The sequence below is a fragment of the Lissotriton vulgaris genome, chromosome 2_1 (assembly GCF_964263255.1).
Source record: "Lissotriton vulgaris chromosome 2_1, aLisVul1.2, whole genome shotgun sequence".
In the NCBI taxonomy this organism is placed as follows: domain Eukaryota; kingdom Metazoa; phylum Chordata; class Amphibia; order Caudata; family Salamandridae; genus Lissotriton; species Lissotriton vulgaris.
The window spans coordinates 1,431,864,412-1,431,885,860 of NC_141687.1; the positions used below are offsets into that span (position 1 = coordinate 1,431,864,412).

General features: G+C 44.0%; 1 protein-coding gene across 2 annotated transcripts in view; it reads right to left on the reverse strand.

Annotated features, from left to right (window-relative positions):
- The window catches only part of MBD5 (methyl-CpG binding domain protein 5), a 563,198-nt gene that overhangs the window by 471,704 nt on the left and 70,045 nt on the right, over nt 1-21,449 (reverse strand). For both annotated transcript variants that reach the window (XM_086957256.1, XM_086957255.1), the window contains exon 3: nt 9,753-10,411. In XM_086957256.1, coding sequence (XP_086813382.1) covers nt 9,753-9,865 — 113 coding nt within the window. In that variant the 5' untranslated portion in view covers nt 9,866-10,411. The remainder of the gene's footprint in view (nt 1-9,752; nt 10,412-21,449) is intronic.

The window sequence follows — 21,449 nt, forward strand, 5'->3', positions numbered from 1 at the left end:
GCTGTCTGAGGGCTGATAAGAGCACACACGGCCTGCTCCCTTGGGGTCAGCCTCTCATGGTTCCCAAGACCACCTCCTGGAAATGCAGCAGCAAGTTGGATTTGCAGAACCTTGTCCCTGATCGGCGCTTCTCGTCCTGCCACCTTTTTTTGATATCAGTAACAGTGCGGCGCTCAACACCCATGGCATTGACCTGGTCTGTCACCTGCTGCCACATGGCCTGCTTGGCCCTAACGTTTAAATTATGTCATTGGTTGTTGTGTAGCGCTGGATAGTGCTCCATCACGTAGCGAATTAGGATATCCGCTTCGGTTTCTGTAAAATTTCGTTTTCGTTTTTGCATTCTGTAAGGTGGATTCACACTTCTGTCGACATCCATGTTGTTCGGATAGTGTCGTACCAGATGAAGTGGTAGGTGGCTGGACCTCATTGTCTTTTTTGGCATGGAAATCATTGTCCACTGGTTTGTGGTTAATCCAGCAGTATGTGTTCTGAAAGCAGACTAAAATGTCAGCTAGCCACACTTGATAACCGTACTTTATACATGTGCTATATAAGTGATTTTTGGTAGCTTGTGTACTTAGTGGCACACATGCACATGTAGTTGCATTTTACTCCCTCTTACGGATGTATTTTAGGACTTGTGTCTTTATGCACAGCTCAGAGACTCACGTTAAGTCCATGGGTGTATACAACCTCAGCTTGTGATAGATGGGATTCCATTTATGATTTGTCAGGCGTGAAACACCCTTAGAAACATATACATCCACTGGGTCATGCTAGGAATGAAACACCCTTTAAGCCTAGCTGAGCTTCATATTGCCATTTGGGCTTGCCAGATGTGGACCTACATGCAAGCTTATAGATCCAGAGGACCTGGCCAGGTGTGAGCCTCCATTAAAGTCTATGGGTCCACTCAGGCGGCCAGAAGCGGGACTTACTTCTTGAGGACGAGGCAGGCATCCAATCGGTAAGGCTTCCGATACCTATATTGAAAAAATTACAGTGATACCCGAGCAGGAACTTTTGGAGTATCTCTTTAAAGACCGCCGATTTCCGGTTACTCCGAAGGCATCGAGTACACCAGACCAACAAAGGCGGTGCGCATGGGCAGGGCGCTCCGCCGCTGCACAGGCAGAGCCAGGCTAGACTGCGAGGGGCCGTCTGCTCTCATACCGTGAAAAAGCAGAATCCATCTTTACACGTTTATAATTCTTTGGCGCACTGCGCAGTAAAATTCAGGACGAGAAAAAGCATGAATGTTTTTTAATATCATAATAACGTTTGAGTTCATCATTTTGTACAAAATCAAAAAAATATTTTTTAAGACATGCTCTGCAAATATATGCGAACATTACTCAATACAATATTTTATTATTGAAATACTTAAAATCAAACTTGGTATTTTATTATGGCAACAAAAGTACATGCGTGCTCTTCTCGCGAGATTTGCCGCTGTGTGCCCTTGCAGCGTTGAAGATGGGGTACTGGGACGCCGAGGACGGGACAGACTGTTTGCTGAAGACATGGATCCCCACCAAGCTTGGGGCTGCCATTGGTGAGGGCAATGGTTCTGCCAGAATCCTCGAAATTCAAAATTGTGGGGGTTGTGTGATTTTGGGAGTAGGTGGTAGATGTGGCTCCAGTCTGGATGAGGGGCAGTGCGGTACATTGGTGACTTGGTGACATTTAGGGGCGGGCAAAGCTGATGGAGGACTTCATTGGTTAAATTGTAATGCAGACGGGGGTGGTGAGCGCCCAGTTATAGTTACAGCTATAAAACCAGAGATTTAATGACAGAAAAGGTATTGAGACATCCGGGCAAGGACAGGGTGGCTTGGCACTAAAAGCCCAAGAATGAGCAGAGCCCCTGAAGAGAGCTCAAAATAAATACAGTGTAAAAACAAGAGAAACACCGAGCACGGCGTCAGTGTTGGCATTGCTGGGGGGTAGGCGGGAAGTGGGGATTTAAAAAAAAAATGCGACACGGCGGGCAGGGGAGGGGGCGGAGCGGGGAGAGGGAACAGACGGAGGGAAGGCAGATAAGGGGAGGGGGGAGGAGAAATGCGACACGGCGGGCAGGGGAGGGGGCGGAGCGGGGGCCTGGAGTGCGGCTGAGGGAACTGATGTGCACGCGCTTTTAAGCTCAATGCGCATGCGCATTGAGCTTAAAAGTCACGGGCACTGCAAGGAATCGCCACGATTCCTTGCAAATCAGTTAAAGAGTGGTTAAGCCCCCATAGTCTCGCAAGCTCGATGCGCATGCGCATCGACAGGCGAGACCTAAAAAGTAATGCTCCTCAAGGGGGAGTAGATGTAGGTACTCGTGGTCCAGGGGCCTTGAGATGGTCAAAAAGGCATATTAAGTGGCTTATGACAATGGTGGCTTACAGCAGGAGTATCTACTGCAGAGAGGTGCTTAGAGGCACTAAAGCAGTAACAAGTGCAGCAAAAACCAGTGTTTTCCACGTTCTACTGAAAAGGAAATATTCCTTTAGCTGGTGTTTTATCAGTTATAATTGGGTTTAATGGAACGCCAGAAACACTAAGTAGAAGTTTGGCTATATTGTGTAGATTTGCGTCTGCATTGGATGCGCACACTGTTTATGTGTAACCACTATGGATGTTTACATTATATATGCAGTTTTGTGGTTTACGGAGCAGCATCAGCATGAATAATATTATTTAAGTTTGCTTGCGAGTGTACTACATCTGTGCCCTACAAGGTTTCTATAGTGCTTTACAAATGTATTATTCATTCTTCAGATTCTTAGTGATGTGAGTTCTGCAATGTGTGTATGGTGTAAATATATGCTGGGTGTATCATGTATGCATGTAGTGTGTCTATATATTGTTTTTGTGGGAGCGTATGTGCAGTGAGGAATGTGGAGGAAAGGCATGTGCTTCTGGTTGCAAGTTTTTGTTGTATGCCCTTATCTATGTATTTTGAATGGCAATGCCAGTGTTTCTGGAGTGAGCAGTATACAAGCGTTAATGTGCAGAGTGTGTCTGTGCTTCATCTCCTTCTACCTACCAGTGAAACATCCAGTTGACCAGACCGAGGAGGACAGAGAGATAACTGTGTTTTGGGCATTGCTGCATTAATCCTGTGGAAAAAGACAGCCTCCAGAGGTTACATGAAACTCCAATGGAAGCTAATATACCACTAGATTCCAATACACAGCTTCTATAAGGAACCAGATATAGATTCTCTCATAGCGGTTCAGTAAATGTTCAACAAAGGTCTGCTAGAAGTTTGATCCAATAGAAACTGAAATTATAGCTTGGGCCGCCTTCGCATAAAAAAAAAACCCTAGCCTATTAATAGCTTCTGTCAAGAGTAGTGAACGGGTGTTGGCTGGTGGCCCTGGAGTACAGGAGGACCATCTTGGCTTATAAGGAAGTGTTTCCATGTCGTACTGATGGGTGTGTTACCCATGGCAAAACTGAAGATGGCATCTGTGGGAAAATGCTAGTGCTGATACATTGTAAGCAACTCTCGGCACCCAGGTATGGGGGCACCGATGGCAGAATGCTGGTCTTGTCATACCAGAACTGATTTTTGACTTATGGAAGTACCCATGGTGCACTGTGGGGGTGTCCATTGCAAACTTCTGGCACTGGCATTGTACACAATTCTTCGCATAAGGGGGCACTCCTGGATAAATGATGGCTCTGCCATAACTGAAGGTAATTCTTGGAAAGTGGAAAATTATTTTTAATTTTAAATTATTTTATTAAAAGCATTTTATACAAACAATCGTCATCGCTTTATCGTTACTGGGTAACAGCCCAAACTGGCTTTATTTGTCAGGGTCAGGTAAGTGGTATACATGTTTGCCTGTCCCCTTTCCCACTGTTTTGCTAAGAGAATAAGAGTGGAAATGAAGGGGAAAGATAGGAAATAAAAGAGAGAGAGGAAGAGATAGTATACAAGAAGATTATTTCAGTTATGGGTCTGTTCTAGTGTTATAGGGGTATGCTCGTGGTAGTAAGTTCTGCTCCACCTGCGTTCATGGGGGTTCGTAGAGGTCCAGAAACTCGCGAAGTGACGCCCACATTCCTCTGGTTGCTGGCTTCCACGGTGAGTTCCACAGGGCTGTACTGTCTGCGACTCTGAGGTACGTCACCCAATTAAGCCATCCTTTGAATGTCGCCTACCTGTATCCTTCCATTTGAACAGTACCATTTTCACTGCCGCTGTCAGTAGGAGATCTAACAGGTCCCTGCCGTGTTGTGAATCTAGCGCCGTGGTAAGGGTAGAGAATTGTGGCCTTTTTGTGCATCCCAGCGCTTTTTTTATGAACGTGAATATTTTCTCCCAGAACTTTTTAATTTTGGAGCAGTAAAAGATCAGGTGTGCTAAGTCCCCCTTTTCTATGTTGCAGTTCCAGCACAGGTCGTTCTAAAATTGGGATCAGCACCTTAAGAGCTGGTACACCATGAGAGTGCTGGAGAGTTTGAGACCGGCCCCATGACCCCCAAACCCACCTACAAGAGGGTTGGCTCATTTGCTTTGTTCACTTACTGGAATTCAGGGTACAAATTATGCTACAGTACTGTCAAAGTTTATTAGCCAACACTGTTAGGTGTACTCGAAAAGCTGCTTGCAGGAGTCTAAAAATCAAGAAAGGGAGGCAGCACAATGCCAGCAAGTCAGCAAATACTTGTCATTTCTGCTTAAGACAACCAGACCCAAAGAGAGGTGTCCAAGTATACAAGCATTGACTGCGCAATCTGGTGGCAAACACTCTTCTACTTTTGAGTACATCCCGTTATGCTCTATGGCTACCAAAATACAATAGGAAAACAGGTACTGACTTGCTGGCAGTTGAATTCCTCCCCCTTTGATACATCCATTTATTGTCTGCTGTGAAGAATATCAGACATATTTGGTGGCCAGTTGTATCTTTTTCCCCTTTCCAAATCAGTACACATCATGATTCCTGTATCCGGTTCTCTTCCATGCAGTCTCGGTAGTGTAATCAAAATAACCTCTGGCTGTGAATTTGTGCAAGGGAACCGCTGAAAGTTCCTCATTCTGTGAGCAGTTTCGGTTCATTCAAAATCATTGTTGGATCAGAGGATGTCAGGACATGCATTTTAAATTCAGTTAGTTTACAACGTGTATCTGCATATTTTTGCCTTCCTGATGCTTAACGTCTATCGCAGGGAACGGGATAGGTGATTTTGCAGATATGCATTTAAATTTAAAATGTAGATTTAGGGTATTAAGCCAAGTAATGAATTAAGATCAATTGTTAATTTTCCAAAAGTGATCTTGCCAATGTACTGAAAAAAATTATTTGAACTGGCTGGTGACGTACATATGCTGCACAAGTAAAATAGAATTATTTTTAAATATGGAAAAAGTTTTGGTTTATGAAGTCTGGGTACAGAACACTATAGCATAAGTCTGCTTGTTTTTGGCATTGACATAGTATGCATTAGCAAACTGATAATTTTCAGAGATTCTTCTTAAAGAGTTTTCATTCTGAGTTGTTTGTAAAAGTCTACAAGATATTCTTCCTAACCTGTGGCCATGAATGACATCGACTCCTGCTAAAGGTTTTTACATGCCAGAAAGGGGGTCCAAGATTCACTGAGTCATTCACGGAGTCCAGAACTGCAAATGTCAGCCAGAATCGCCTTTTGAAACCTAATGGATGTTTTGTTGTTGCAGACAATGGAAGATGGGAAACTAGGTGCAAGTGTTTTTTGTAAAATGTGTTCTTTTCGCTAAACTAAATCAATTAATGTATTCATGCAGCAGTACATATCATTATTAAACCACTCCTCTAAGTGCTGAAAGACAAAAACATGGATACCAAGACAATCTGGTTAGTACATAAGGAAAAGGATATGGAAATGCTTGTAAAAGGAGACATTTTAAATTGTAATTTTAATTGCATTTCTATAGTGCTTACTACCCCTGACGGGGCGCTGAAGTGCTGAACGGTGAGTAGCATGCTACTCTGGAACCCAAGGTTAGTGGACAATCCAGTGATTATTGTTAATTGTTGTGATCAGTTGTGCGCTCAACAAAAATGGCATGTATGTACTCCAGTTACTTTGTGATAGATTATATTATTCCGACTTGTTTGTGATCATTATTGAGTGCCAAGTGGTTTCAAATGAATGGTTGGTGAAATAGGTAGGCTGGCAGAGATAAGATCGTGTTATGTTCTATGTATATGGTTTTAAAGAAAAAGAGGTTATGATCTATGAAAGGAGGTGTCAGCCAATTGCAGAATTACAATAGGAGGGACTAAGGCAGACAGCCATGATACTAGGAGGAGACTATACTCAGAAATAAAAGGCATGCAGAGAACGAAAGGTAAGAAGAGGGTCACTGAACAAAGGAGAGGAATCAAGTAGAAGGAAGTGAACGTCAATTTTTCATGCACGATTTTAAGAGTATCGAGGGTGGTTTTCTGAGATAGCAAGCTATTGGAGGATGTAAGCTGTAGGATGAACAATACACCCAGTGCTCCATATCTGGGGAATTCAGCTTAATCGTGCAGACCCTAGTGTACACATCGTTTAAACATTATAGGCCTGAGTCTGCTGTGTGTCAACCCTAGTGCTACGCAAACAAATGATGGACGGAATGCTGAATAAATCATACATTCACCCCCAGTCAATAGGTCTGGGCTGAATCCATCGTTCTTTTACACACCATGCCACCCCAGCCATATGCAAATCAGTCTTGACCCTGTGCCTCATGGGAACAGTCCAGACCGAATTGCCAAGCCAGGTCCTCCCTGGACCGGAAACAAGCATCCTGGGACCGGCTGATGAAGGGACATTTGTTTGCGTAGCTGTGTGCCAACCCTAGGTCACCCCTTTAAAACACAGTAAGGCTTATCAAAACCTTGGTGCTTGGTCTGTACACTTCCCAAGGGGAGGTGGCACTGATGCATTCTTTAGGAAGATGCCTATGAGTCAGACAAGGTCACAAATTACAGTGACGAGATTACTGCTGCCATTAAATATGACCTTAACATTGCCATTATTAAGGGCATCACTACAGTAACATCTATTTGTTTTGATATGATGTGGTATTTACTGATGTATTGTTACGTCCTACTATTTATGCATGAATCAGGAAAATATTTGCAGTTACAGCTTCGGGGACGGGTTAGGGGGTTTCTCTAATGAGAAAGGTGATCAGTACCCAAACCAATGAGTTCATCAAGCCTAATGGATCTTTTTGGTAAGTTCATCAAGCCTAATGGATCATTTCGGTAAGTAGTCTTTCACATTCTTTATAATATTCATAAGCACACATTATTCCTATACCCATCTGTATATAAAAGTTGTATGTTTGTCATATGGTTATTCTCAAGATCCACTCGCTGTTTGTGGAGTGCAAAGTTCTTTGCTTCAAGCAAATTTCAAGTCTCTTTAAATCATTATCACTTTTCTTTATTAAAAAAAGTGTGAACTTTAATCTCTACCCTGTTAGACACAAATTAAATTTAAATGAAACAAAGAATGGTAATATTAATTATTCTAGTAAAGGATTTGTCTGCAAATAATACTCTACCATTAAACACATCAATTCAATCTATATTTGAAAAAGGAATGACCTCCCGAGAAGGAGTAACTCTTTCACTTTGTTAAGAACCATATTTAAAATCTGAGATTTAGTGTTTAGAAAGGTTAAAGTTGAGCATCTTTTTAGTGATCTGTGTTTCTAATATAGTGAATTGCAGTAGCCTCTGTGCCCAGCTTTAGGGCGCGTGTAAAGAGTGAAAAAAGTATTGACTTAAAGGACTAAATTATTGAGAAATCTGTTCTGGCTACTAAAGAACCCACATCAAGAAATGGGACTTAGGAAGACGGAGAACCTTTCATACGCAGGGAATAATGTAGAAGAAATAATTCTAATTTATATACCATATCTAACCCATTTAAACAATGCTGATATACACATGTAGAGAACTCAAATATCCAGTCTATGTCAAGACTGACAAATATGCATCTATAATCTCTAAACCACAGTTCTGAAGAAAGCAAAAAGCCTTACATGCTAAACAAGTCAAAACATTTAAAACTGTGTGCCCAATAATGCGATCTTTCTAGTGTCAGAGAAGAAATAACACGATATGCGTTATGCCCTTCTCCAATGATGTTGTAGCAGCACTTTCATAACATAATACCCTGGGAAATGTAACCGACCTACCATGGTAAAGGTTCTTGAGATACAAATGTATTGTTTTAAAGAGTAAAGCATACTGTTTCCAAACAAAGTACATGGCCCAACTGTCATAAGTGTAGTAGCAACTTAGCCAATAACATAGTCGTGACTTGACCTTGAACTAGTATTATTTGGCCTTATGGTGCCAGTTTCCCACAAAATTCCACTAGATCGACAGGGAAGTTTTCCACAGATCCAAACTCTTAAACTCCCCCAACCCCCATTCTCTGGGCTCTCTTACCACCCTCTACCCCACGGTTCCAATTATCTAGGGCCTCATGGTCATCTTAGGCTGCGTTTCGTTGAGGCACAAGAATTCCTGTAAATATTGTTCATACTACACAGCTGCAATACTCTCATTCTTGGGTGGAAGTCTCTAAATTGGGGCTAGCAGTCAACCAATAGGCTCAAACGTTTATCAAAAGTCTTCCTTGTCGTGTTGAATGTTGAGTTTTTCAAGGGCCAACAGCTATGTATCATCTGTGCTGCTGTGGAGGTGGAGTTCCTTTCCCTTTCTAAAGAGCAGCTATCAGCCTTTTGGATGACCTCAACGTGCAATTTAGTGGGATATTCTGTACCCTCAACCCTTGGAGCTTCTCTGACCTTATGAGGGAGGATAGCTTTATTAATGCAGTTAAGCTTATTTCTAATATGCTTGAATACGGTCACATTTCAACCATATGTAAATCACTGAACTCACATCCTCGCACACCTCATGGTAGTCAGCAGTTCAGTTTCAATCTTTTCAGAGTAAGATAAAACCCATCATGGATATGTATTCCAACTCCCTATAATGCAGGCTTCATGATTATTTAGGTATGCTTCTCCAGCCGTGCTCCCAGCATGCATGAAGTATTTTTTCCCAGATCCTGTTCCCATTGTAGTTTGCATCTCCACCTATTTTTTTTCAAAGGAAATTGCATTTTGGTGGAGTCAAGTTCCCATTTTTCACCACTTCCTCTTTGTAAATGTATCCACTCTAGTGAAAGTGCACCATGAACCGAACGTTTTCCAAATCACCAGCTGTTAACAGATTCCAATGTTATTGGCAGTATATCAGTTAAATCCTGAAAGTTTTCTACCCAATTCTGATCATAATAGCTAGTATGGAAGTTCAAATCCACCCCCAAGGTGAACAAATTGCTCATTGCAACTCTTGTTTCTCACAGTGCAATCCCACACCCCTGGACAAAGTACATATCATTTACATGTGAAGAATGATAACATATCTGTTTTCAGAGCAGAAATTAGCCAACCATGTTGGACAGACTCCTCTTTTGAACATTGTTTATCTTGTCTCCTTTCCTGTTAAAGTTTCTCTTGCAATATGTTTGACTTATTTTATTTTAAATGCTTGTTTATAAAACAAAATTAAACTTCACATTTGAGGTCACATGTAAACAGACACAACTTGTCAAAGAAGTTGTCTTCAAGAGTTTCCTTACAGTACTTTTTGTATGTAGTTTATCACATAGCAAGAGCACGGCAGTTCCCTGTACAACAAGGCCAAACATGCATATACACATCACATGTAACATATAATGCTTACCTAATATAAAGTACTCCATTGTGATCCACCCGACGTTGCCAACCAACTGGAACCTGCACTGCTGGTAGCCTTCCATCTGTACCTCCTCCATCACACTCTTTTCCTTCGTTCATTTTTCTGTGACTGCTTGTGAGTATTCAAAGATACCAACAATATGATATCTTTATTTTAGCTGCCATCATGGCCATCAAGTGGACCACACAGTACAGCCAATCTTAGGCTGTATGGAGTACATTGGGAGGCTTTAGCTCAAATCCAAATTAAGTCCTTGAAATATGCCATGATTTTGTGGCAAGCCAGCTGCTCATGATCATCCACATTTACTGTAGCGGGTAATCCGTTTTACCATATCCTTAAGGTAAAGCAGGGGTACAACCAACGCTGGCCCCTCAAAAAACACATAATACCTTGTTTTGAGCTAGGAGGTAAAGATGTTTCTACATTAAAATCAAGTCACCAAATTGAAGACTGCTGAATACTAATGTATCCTTTGTAAAGACCTTCATTTTCTCAGCGTATAAAGTTAACTCCAGGTTGTACACCCTTTGTATTTTACACCACATTATTTTAGCTTTCTTTTTATTTTCCAATCCATGACAAGTATCCCACTGGCCTTTTCCTGTGGTCTTCTCATGATTTTCAAGTACCAACTGCACAATCTAAAATCGAATCAAAACATTAATGGTTAAGAACTTGCAAAATTATAGTTATATCATCTTTTAAGAATTGTCTTCGTCCTTTAAACATTTTTCACACAACATAACTGGTACAAAGTGGGAAAGATTTAGTCAAGACGTTTTTGATTATAGTAAATGCCTTTTAACTATCGCACAAATACAGTACAGTTTTTAGTTAGTCTATAGGAGGAAGTTCTGCTGAAAATTGAAACAAACCGTTGTGTGACTCAGCTGCAAACTGATATAAAACAGACACTACGGCTAGAGTAATCCTGCAGAATGTTCCCCAGAACAATGTCTTGTCAGAAGACAAAATAGGAGAAATATAAATTACAATGTCAATGCACCAACCATGAATCCTAACTATACTGCAAAAAATACTGAAATGGTGCTTAGTTAAGCAAAAAGAAGCTAGACCTTCGGTATTGCTATTTCTGGTGGAGAATATCTAGCTGCAGATTGCTCACCTTTTGAATAGTCCCCTGGCGTCAGACTGGGTCGGGAAACTTTTTGCCTAGTACCTCTACACACTGAAAGGTGCACTATGTGGCTCCACACCGATGCTGTTACGGAACTTGTGTGCGGCCTATCAATTGTGGCGACGTGAGGAAGTAGCCGGTTTTGAGGACAATCGTACCTTACCGTGGACTAACAATGGACTGCAACACCCACGATCCTTTACTGTTTCTTCTCAGGGAAACGGGAACGCCGAGTACCGTAACCCGGAAGGGGAGGAGCAACAACCCGGATGTGATACAGCAGAACGAATGACAGAACGCCATAAAGAGGCAAGGGCGGAGACAATCGGGGTCCACGTTGAAGACGGAGAAAGGAGTACAGAGAAGGAGACCGAAGACGCGGGACCCGAGGAGACCCAGTTCAGCCCCGAACAGGACGTCGAAGACGACAGCTGGTGCGAGGACTGGTGGTGTCCGGTGGATGCTGGAGAGCGGCCGTGACTCTAGGAAGAGTTACGGCAGGGTTGGTGAGTAATACCGACTCGAGGGAAATTGTATTGGGAAGTGGGAGGAAGAAGACACGGGGAGGAAAATCGAGTGTTTGTGACCGTTGCTAGTTAAGGGCACTGTTCAATTGTGTAAAGCCAAATCACGAGTATCCGTACGGGGTAGTTTAAAGTGCTTGGTGTTACGGTTAATCTGGACAGCCTTACTTCTTCTGACACGGTACACTTTTGTCGAGTCTCGCCCTAGGCTTTGCGACGGACTTTAATTATGAGCACTCAGTACCTTCCTAGGCACAATAAAGCTTCCGCGGATATCCTGAACTTCCCTTATCACCATTTTATCCCACTTTCCCTTTCCCCACACGTTACCCTGTCAGTTTTCTTTTTGTCCCTAGTCACGAAAGGTGTGGTGACGGTATTACTGCTGTCTCAGAAACTTTCTTTAGAGTTCTCACGATACCCTCCTTTATCTCCCTTCTCTTATGAGCCACCGGGGCAAGCCGCCACGTCATGAAGACCTGACGAAAACCACCCGAGCCCTTTCATCGCCGGAGACCTCCCCGGAGACCTCAGAGGAAGAAGAAGACGACAAGTTCGAAGATTCCCAACCTCCACCCGTTACCTCATCCGTTGTATTCAATAAACCTGTTTCCTTTAAACCACCACTACCGCCTCCACGCCCGTTTATCAGACCCGCCCTCTTACAGGCATCCTCCACATTGTCATTTGCATTCGAGACTGCACCCCCAGACGAGAGAATGGGAGGGTCAGCAAGGAATTTGTGGCTTGAAAGAGCATTACCAAAAGTAAGTAACTTGTTTTTCTGATAGCGACTTCCAGCCACAGATTTCTAACCTTTTGAACAGACACCAAAACCTGCAGGAACAAGAGGGCAAAATGACCCTTTCGGCAAACCTGACTTTGGAGACAATAATGCCTGTATGGAAGGACGCCCGTCTAGCTGCGTGGCAAATGTCTAGGACAAGGACTCTGCATGCTAATGAGTGGTAGCAGCTAAAGAGCATACTGGGTTCGAGGAAAACAGGGGGAAGCTGCCTGCCAGGGCCTCAGACTCAAATGGGAACTTTGCATCACATCAGTCAGGGACGGTGAAGTCAAGAAGGACGGCTCTAGCATAAGACTGGACCAGGTACGTACAGCTATAATTCAGGACCCTGTACAACCCAGTCTAAAGGGAGCACCTCTGCTTGCCCTGACTAATGCCTTATCTGACTGTTTCACAAGGTATTCCCTGGAAACACATAATTTAGAACCAGCACACAGGGCAGACCGGTTTCTTCCCAGTTTAAATCACACACAAGGTGGGAGACTAAGACTTAACCCCTGGAAGTTACCACTGCCCACAAGGATGAACCCCATACATAGATTTATAGCATAACACCCAGGCCCGCATTCCATCGGGGAGGAAATAATAATAAAATATACAAGATTTATGTCCCCTGTAGGAAACTGTCTCTTTATGTGATACACCAATAATTGGTTATATAGGTTAAGAGTCAAGAGATTCCCCCAGCAGTGTACATGGCTCAATGTAAACCCAAAGTGCTCTATTGGTGGTAGTTTGGGTGAGCAGCCTTAGGCCCAACACAAAGGAGGGCAAGACATTTGTTATACATACAGTTGCTAATAAATGAGACACGACTCAAATAGGATATCCACACCAATTTTAGAAATATACCCTTCTTTCTAGATTTATTTTAGGGCCAAGATTTACGTTAAAAGGTGAGTATGTTTTTCAGTTAAAATAGTTTCACTTTAAAAGTGGACACAAAGCAATTTTTCAGTTCAACAATGTTAACCTATGGGAGAAAAACAAGAATGCAGTTTTGCAGGTAAGTACACGGCTTACAAATCCAGTCTTCGGGGTCTGTGACCAAAACCGGGCAAGGTTCAAGTTAGCACCAGAATTGCACCACCAGCAACATAGGGGCGGCAGGGGGCAGAGGGCAAATTAGGAGTCAGCCACCCAATGTTAACCAATGGAGATTGGGGGTGAACAAAGAGGCGGTGTTTGTAGGTAAGTAAAAGCCGTGTCTGGAGTAAATCAAGGGTCTAGATAAGCACAGGGGCCACAGGGCAGCACCAAGCATACACCGTCAGTGACAGAGGGGTTTACGGGTGCAGATGCATACACAGCGTCGGGAACCCAATGCAAATCAATGGGGGTGATCAGTTTTGAAAAAAGACTGCATGCTCAGACAAGAAGGCTGGGTGAAGAAAACCAACAGCTGCCCAGGTAAGTACTGATGCTTAGGGCCGTAGGGAAGCCATAAGTCAATCTCCCCAAGGCCCAGGGGCTTTGGGTGCAGGGGTGTCCTTACATGTCGGGAAAGGCTTACGGTAGAAAGCTGCTGTTAGGAGGGCTGTAGTGCAGAGGCTGCAAGGGTCTATGTGGTGTCCGGCAGGGGTCAGCCCAGGGTAGACTCTTGCTCAGAATCGCTGAGAAGAGGGGGGGATTCCTAAACTGAGTTTGCTGGCTTTGCTAGAAATTCTAAAGTGATATTTCAAATAGCATCCATTGCATTAAAATAGGGCCTTAGATCCTGTAATGGACAGACTTACTCAGACAAAAAGCATTTGCAATGCAATCGGTCTCGCATTGTGGCGGAGCTATTGGCATTGTAAATTACAATATATTTCCACAGACTAGTTTCAGACAGCCTTCTCTTTCCTACATAAAACAAGGTGTTGCTGTGCTGCCTGTGCGTCAAATCCTAAAAGACGTTTGTGAGCTCTGAGTAAAACACGGGAGCGAAACTCTTTTCAGATGCAAGCTTGTCACGGCAGTAACATAGCACAGATTCACAGTGTTATAAGTAACAGTGTCAAAACTTTTCCAACTCATCCTTCTCAGAGGACAAAAAACTGCAAGGTATAGAAATGCCACCGGAACGTGACACTTGATGGTAGCACCTATAGGCGGCAGGTTCTGCAGTACAGATTGCCATACAGTGCGCTACTTTAAAGATCCAGTAAGGCACCCGACAGATATCAGTGGCTGACCGTTATTTCCGAGGCACTATAATAAAGTGTGCTAAGTTTTAGACGCACCGTTAGAGGTGGCTAGCAAGCCAGTTAATGAGGAACAAAGCCGAGAAACAGCGGCAAGCAGGGAAAAAGGTCAAGTCTGGACAAAGCACAAGTATGCAATGTCAGGAGTCAAAGGCAAAGAGACAAATTTAGTTTTATTTTGAGCGCCTCATGTTACCCTTCCTCTCCGCTGAAATACTTCAGCCATCCCCTTTCCTCCCATTAACCAAACAGAGTCTTGAGGAAATATCCATTAAGTAGGCAGACTTGACGTAGATTTCGGCATGGGAAACTTTTTAAGTCCAGATTCTGTACCAATACACATATGCCAGCGAGCCATTGTGAAATAAATACTAAATATCTCACAGATCTAGATTTGTAGAACAATCTTAACACTGGCATTGATTAGCATCGTTTGGGTGATTCTCGTACCTACTCACAAGATTCAATCATTCCACGGGATACCAGAGCACAGTAAAAATATCACAATGCACTGTACTATAGTTATCAGAGGTAACGTGAAGCTGATTGCCTACTCTTAGTACCAACATTGCTAAACAAGACCTGAGAATCTTACCACTTCCATTAAGTGTACCTACTATATGAAAGGCATTAGCATAAATGAAGTGTTAAAACTTAAAACAAGCATTTACAATGCAACGGTCTCGCCTTTGCAAAAGTTGTAGTTGACAATTTTTTTATTAATGTGTTGGATTTGAAATCAGATAAATAAATGGCATTGTCATTTACAATGTCAATAGCTTAATCTCTCGCAAATGCGAGACCTATTGCATTTGCACCCACACACAGAGAGCCACACACACAGAGCCACACACACACACGGATGTGGTGGATCTGGTGGTGGATGTGATGGAAGTGGTGGTGGTGGTGGTGGATGTGGATGTGGTGGTGGTGGATGTGGTGGTGGTGGATGTGGTGGTGGTGGTGGATGTGGTGGTGGTGGTGGTGGTGGATGTGGTGGTGATGGTGGATGTGGTGGTGGTGGTGGATGTGGTGGATGTGGTGGTGGATGTGGTGGTGGTGGATGTGGTGGTGGAGGATGTGGTGGTGGAGGATGTGGTGGTGGAGGATGTGGTGGTGGATGTGGCTGTGGTTGATGTAGTGGATGTGGCTGTGGTTGATGTAGTGGATGTGGCTGTGGTTAATGTGTGGTGTGTGTGTGGTGGTTCACATCACTTCTCATCTCTCAGTGTGAGGGTTCACATCACCCCCAATCTCTCACTGCGAGGGTTCACATCACTCCTCATCTCTCACTGAGAGGGGTCACATAGCTCCCCATCTCTCACTGCGAGGGTTCACACAGCTCCCCATTTTTCACTCAATAGGGTCTAAAGCTGTACCCCCCCCGGCAGAGCGTCTTCCAGAGACGGCGGCTGAACCTCAAATCACGAACATGCAAAAGTAGCGAGAAGGGTAAATTAAACTGCGGTCTGGCATTTCACAATCAGCAGCACACCCGCTCCTCAATTTGCAATTTAATTTGATATTCAAAGCCTTCCTCCGCTGGGGCAGACGTGGTTGTGAGTGCTGCTGTGAAGGATGACACGCATGCAGGCGCTCTCCCAATCAGGACGTCTCCACTACTCCTTTCACCTTATGGGAGCCGCGCAATCCCTGAACCCTACGTCTCCACTGCTCCTGTCACGTTAACACACCGCTTTTTATAATGAGACACAATACTGCAGCTGCAGGGCCACTGTTTGACTATCGTATTGGGTGGAAGGTTTTAGGAAATGGGGCCCGCTGAATGTAGAACACTTGGTATCATACTCTGCCTAGCAATTCTGGGCACCCTCACTGGTCGTGCGCTATCCGCAATTAAATGAAAATCTTTCACACAGGTGCTAACGTCCACTGGGAGCTGAACACATAACGACAATACCCATTTACAAATGCGAATATACGGTCCGTGTACTAGACACCTTATATTCCCAAAGAAACATTCCTCACCTGTATAATAACAAGACTTAGGCCCGGCCGTAGAATAGTCTGGGGCAGAGCAGAAGTCACGTATTCTCTACCAATTTGTGTGGCTGTAATTACAATCAAAAACCCAATCAACTACATATCTCTCGTGCCTCTATCAACGTATACCGCCCTCTTATCCCAGACACTTACTCAGCCTTTAGGCAATCAGTTCAGTCATTATTCCGGTTCTATTTAATTGTTAATTCTGCTGTAATTGCCTGTAATGTCCAAATGATAAAATCAGTAATTTGCACTACCCATGAAACTGCGAATGAACGTTACTATGCTGGCTTAGACCTTCATGCACGTACCTCCTGTGTGCCCCAGCCGCGAATCCGGCGTCGTCCTTCACTCCTGAATGCTATTGTGGAAGTGTGCATACCGCGCATGCGCTATATGCACATGGGCACAGATTTCAACTAGACCGTAAATTCAACTTCCGCATTGAGCGCTCGAACTCGGCGGAAACGGATAAGGTGAACAATGTTAGCAAACATCTATACTTCACTCCTAATAATTCTGAATAGATATAATGTGAAATCGCATCAAGCGACCGCGTGGTCATATGCGTGCCTATCTACGGATTGTCTCAAAAAGTAAGTGTCACACATCGTAATGCACCAAGAACAGTAGAAACGAAAGTGGAGAGACCCGACCAAGTTCCTGAGCCTCTGTTTAGTTCACTCAGTCTAGGAACTAGAATCCCCTAATACAGCCTTTTGTGTGGTTGCTCATGATTACTGTTTGATACATGTGGTGGAGCCCTTGTGTGAAATGACGCTCAAAAATGTGGCGTCATTTAAAATATCACTTCCAAAGTGTATGCAGCATACGGGGCAAAAGCAGATTCTGAGAAAACGTTCAAAAACGTGGTGTTGAATTGCGATCCGGTGACTGCAACCCACCCCTGCAAAACACACGTTGAAAATGACCAAAACATGCTGAGACTAAAAAAAAAAACCATCCGCCCACTGCCGGAATGACATCACAAAGGGGCGGAGAGCGAAATAAATCGCCGGAACGCCCACGAATTTGCTCCGGCAATGACGGACAGATCTCTCTTCCAATGGCTAGCCTCCATTTATGGAGCTAGCCAATGGAAGAGCAGGCGGGACAAAGCCCCCGTAATGTTCTAACATAAGATTTCGCCTGCGCGAACGCTGCTGTGCAGAGGACGCCAGGCGAAACCTAAAAAGGACCATTACATACGTTTTTCGGGAGATCTAACCAGCTAATTATATTTCCTTTTCGAGAACCGCCCCCATCTCGGTCGGTAAAACGGGTCGACTGAAATTGCGGCTCAGAGCTCCAATCTTCCTCACCTCAGCAAGCTTGCTTGCTTCCTCCTTCTGTGCTCCACTGAGGGACCACAGTCTGTCTGCTTGCTCCCCTTGGCGCCTTCACGATTCGAACGACACTGGAGTGGACTGGCAGGTGGCAACCCCTCTCAGCCAATCCTGGCGCTGCCAGCAGCGCCAGGATTGGCTAAGGGCACAGTTACTACTCGCCCGCCTGCTCATTAGGAGACCGAGGTTTAAGCCTTTGCTCAACCCTTGCTCTCCTAATGGGCATGCGCCAGCAGAGCAGATACTAGTGCGCATGAGTGGGCACGGTGCAAAAATTTGCCCTCCGTCCCCACTCATGCGCACTTGTGCTGTTGCCCGTTTCTCCTGCCTCCTTGTCTGACAATCATGTCAGTCAACATGACGTTGGACCGCCCACCCCCTTCAGACTCTGAAGGAGGTGGGCGGTCCGACATCATGCTGATTGACATGATTGTCAGTTAGTTCTCCCTCGGGCCGGGCGTCTTTGAACTTAAGTAAACTGATTCAGTGCCTGAACAATGCCCATTGTCCCTTATACAAGGATTCCACTGTCACCTGCCTATCCCTCAGGTCTCTTCCTCCGCCCCAAGGTCACCCCACCCACTGAATGAGTCCCCGCTAGGACCAGAGACCCTCGTGTGGCTGTGGGACCGGGGCTGCCGCGCTCGCATCCCTCGCTGTGACCTTGTCGCAAGGATGGGGCTGTGGCACGCACTTGTCCTCACGGGGGCTGGAATGGGCCGCGCGCTCCTGCCCGCTGCCGCGCCTCGCGCTCCCGCCCGCTGCCGCGCCTCACGCTGTTGTGGTGCGGTTGCTACTCGCTCTCTGGGCTACAGTTCATGGCTCGGCCCACTTCTGGTATTTATCTTCTTTGTCCTTCGGATTGATCCTCCCACTCACAGAAGTCATTATATTATTGCACACAATGTTTTTGGCGCTGCCAAGCCCTTTTCAGTCACGCCTTCGGTTCTCCGAGCAGCTTTTAATTGAGAGAGGCTGGTTTGGCCTCCTTCCCACAGTACCAAAACACTGCGCAGCCTACGCCTACCGAAATCACAACCAGGTTTCATTGTATACTGTAAGTAGAAATCATCGTACTTCAGCTTTTCCGGTGGCAATCTGATCTCCATGGCTGTACCACGGCTAATCACAAAGTCATACGTTTTTTGTACGGTGAAAAGTGTTTCCCAATATTTGTCGGGATAGGACCGGTAAAAGTACAGATCGCAGCAGTATGGAAAACAAATACAGCCAGCCCTTTAAGTGTAAATATTGAAGTGTTGGTATTCACTGTTCCAGAGTACCAGTGTGTTCCTGAGAAGTACCAGAAATCTCCCATTAAATGTATCGCAGCAGTGCTGAGAAGTCCAGTGACCCTTCCTTTAAATGTTATGAAGTGTGTGCATTCAGTACCGGACAGTACTTGCCCAATAAAAGCGGACACAGCACCGCAGCAACAGTACAAGCTTCTGTTTAAAAAAGCACAGGACCGGGGGCAGCTGACTTGCAAAATCCTCTAACAAGCAAACAAACGACAGGTGCTCTGCAGGTAGCAGCAGCACGAGGTTACTTACTTACAAACAAGAGGACTTGGCACACGAGATGTAAAGCGGGAGCGCCCGATTTGTTATCCCAGAGTCTCCAGCACTCGTATGCCTCTTACAGCGTTTCACAGCCTCCCCTGGAGCAGGACTTCCGCCTTCTGCGGGAAGCCTTTATTGTTAAATCAGTTATGCACTTATTTATGCCAGAACATACTAGGATACTAATGTTATCCATTTTTTCCCCAATGTCATTAAAAAGAAAGGATGCATAGCTTTCTAAGGTATACACCAAGGAAAGAGTGAAGAATGTGTGGTATTGACCTAGGAGCAAATGCTTTACAATATGCCTGCTACAATGGTGCTTTAACATGCTGCTAGAGAAAGCTTCAAATAGCCAAGGTGGCTTTTTGATTGGCCTTTATTAATCTAAATGTCAGATTTTCTGTGGAAATAAATTATAGAGCAAAGGTCCAAAGACAGCACAAGATCAACGAGGTTTGCTTACACATGGGCATCACTTCCAATCTCTTCCCTATTTTGGGTTTATACCAGCACACATTTACAAGAGACAGATAGGGCTTTTGGGTATTCAATGTATTATGCATTTGAGTTAGCAGCATGAATATAATTTTCAATTTTTCTGTAATACAGGCATAATGTGTTGGAATTCTGGACTCCTAACCGGCATACAGTAAGTTCAAGGATAGACTGGAGCCTACAGTCTCCCCCGAGCGCTCTCATGTAGGGCCATATGTTATGTAGTTTTGCCAATAACACTCTTATTGCAAATCCAAACGCATTAAGAGGAAGGAACTATGTTATCCTCTGCAAATAATTAACAATGAGGAAACAATATAACACACATCATCATGCCTGTACGTTCACAGATAAAGAGGCTATAGGGCAAAAATGCCAAAACAGGGTTAGATGTGGTCAGCACTCGAAACAAAATAATAGTATGTACTGGATGTCACGTTGTTAATGCTACGATAACCACCTGCAAGAATAAATGAAGTGCTCAAAGAGTGGGTGAATTTTAGGGCAGCTGCCAGCATCTATTAATGGGAGAAATAACTAATCTGTCCTACAGGAGCAACGCCTTGTCAGTGAGAATTGCTTTCACAAGTGTTAAACTTATGTGTATGCAGGAGCCTTAAACAAGTGACTGCAAAACAAACTCCCCACAAAATAGCATCTCAAATAAAGCAACAATGTTGAAAGGGAAGACACACACCACACAACATATACCGAAGGGTAAATTACAAAAACAACTGTACTTTTCAAACCATCACGGCTCTTTCAGTTGCCATAATACAGGACAATTCTGAAAGGGAAAAAGGAGGCACAAGGACCCATGCCCAGGAATGAGAAGAAGTTCAAGGGAGAGTCGAAAGGCTGTATTTGAAAGGATATTTAGGGAGGGGCCAACTGTGGGGGAACCCCTTAAAAACGCCAACAATCAAAGGAGGAGGAGGTGGCAAAAGCACAGGGATGTTATTCGATGGTCTACATCTATAGCATAGAGCTGAACAATAAACAATGCCCATTGTCCCTTATGCAAGGACTACTTTACCTACGCTGTAAGACCTAGATTTGACAATGCTTTTATTGTAGCTTAAGTATTGTCAGCTGCAGTGAGCTCTGTGCAATGATTTATCAAAGAAAAAAAAGCTTTTTCTATATCAAAAGCACAATGTATATGTGGGTACAGTGAAAGCGTAGTCTTTTTCTAATTCTGAAGTAATGAGCTAATTTTAACTTTGTGACTAATACTGTGAGTCACTGCTTTAGACAGAAGCAACAAGGCTCAATTTTCTAAATTGAAAGGCATGAGATAGCAAGAAATTGCTCGGGTAGATACATTTGAAGGATGACAAGGCAGCAATTAATGCAAGAAAAGTAACTAATTTAGTACCTTCTTTTCTTAAAGTATGTCAAATTCAGGGGGAAAAAAGTGAGGAATAATACTCGAATTGCACAAAAGCAACATATTTATAATTGGTTATACTTTTTTTTTTAAAGAAAGGTAGGTCTTAATTCGGAGGATGCGAAGGTTTTATTCGGTATTATTCATGTGTTTGAGAATTCTGTAACTCCAGGGCACTAAATGATCCAGTCACAAAAACCCAAGAATGAAAACAGGGCAG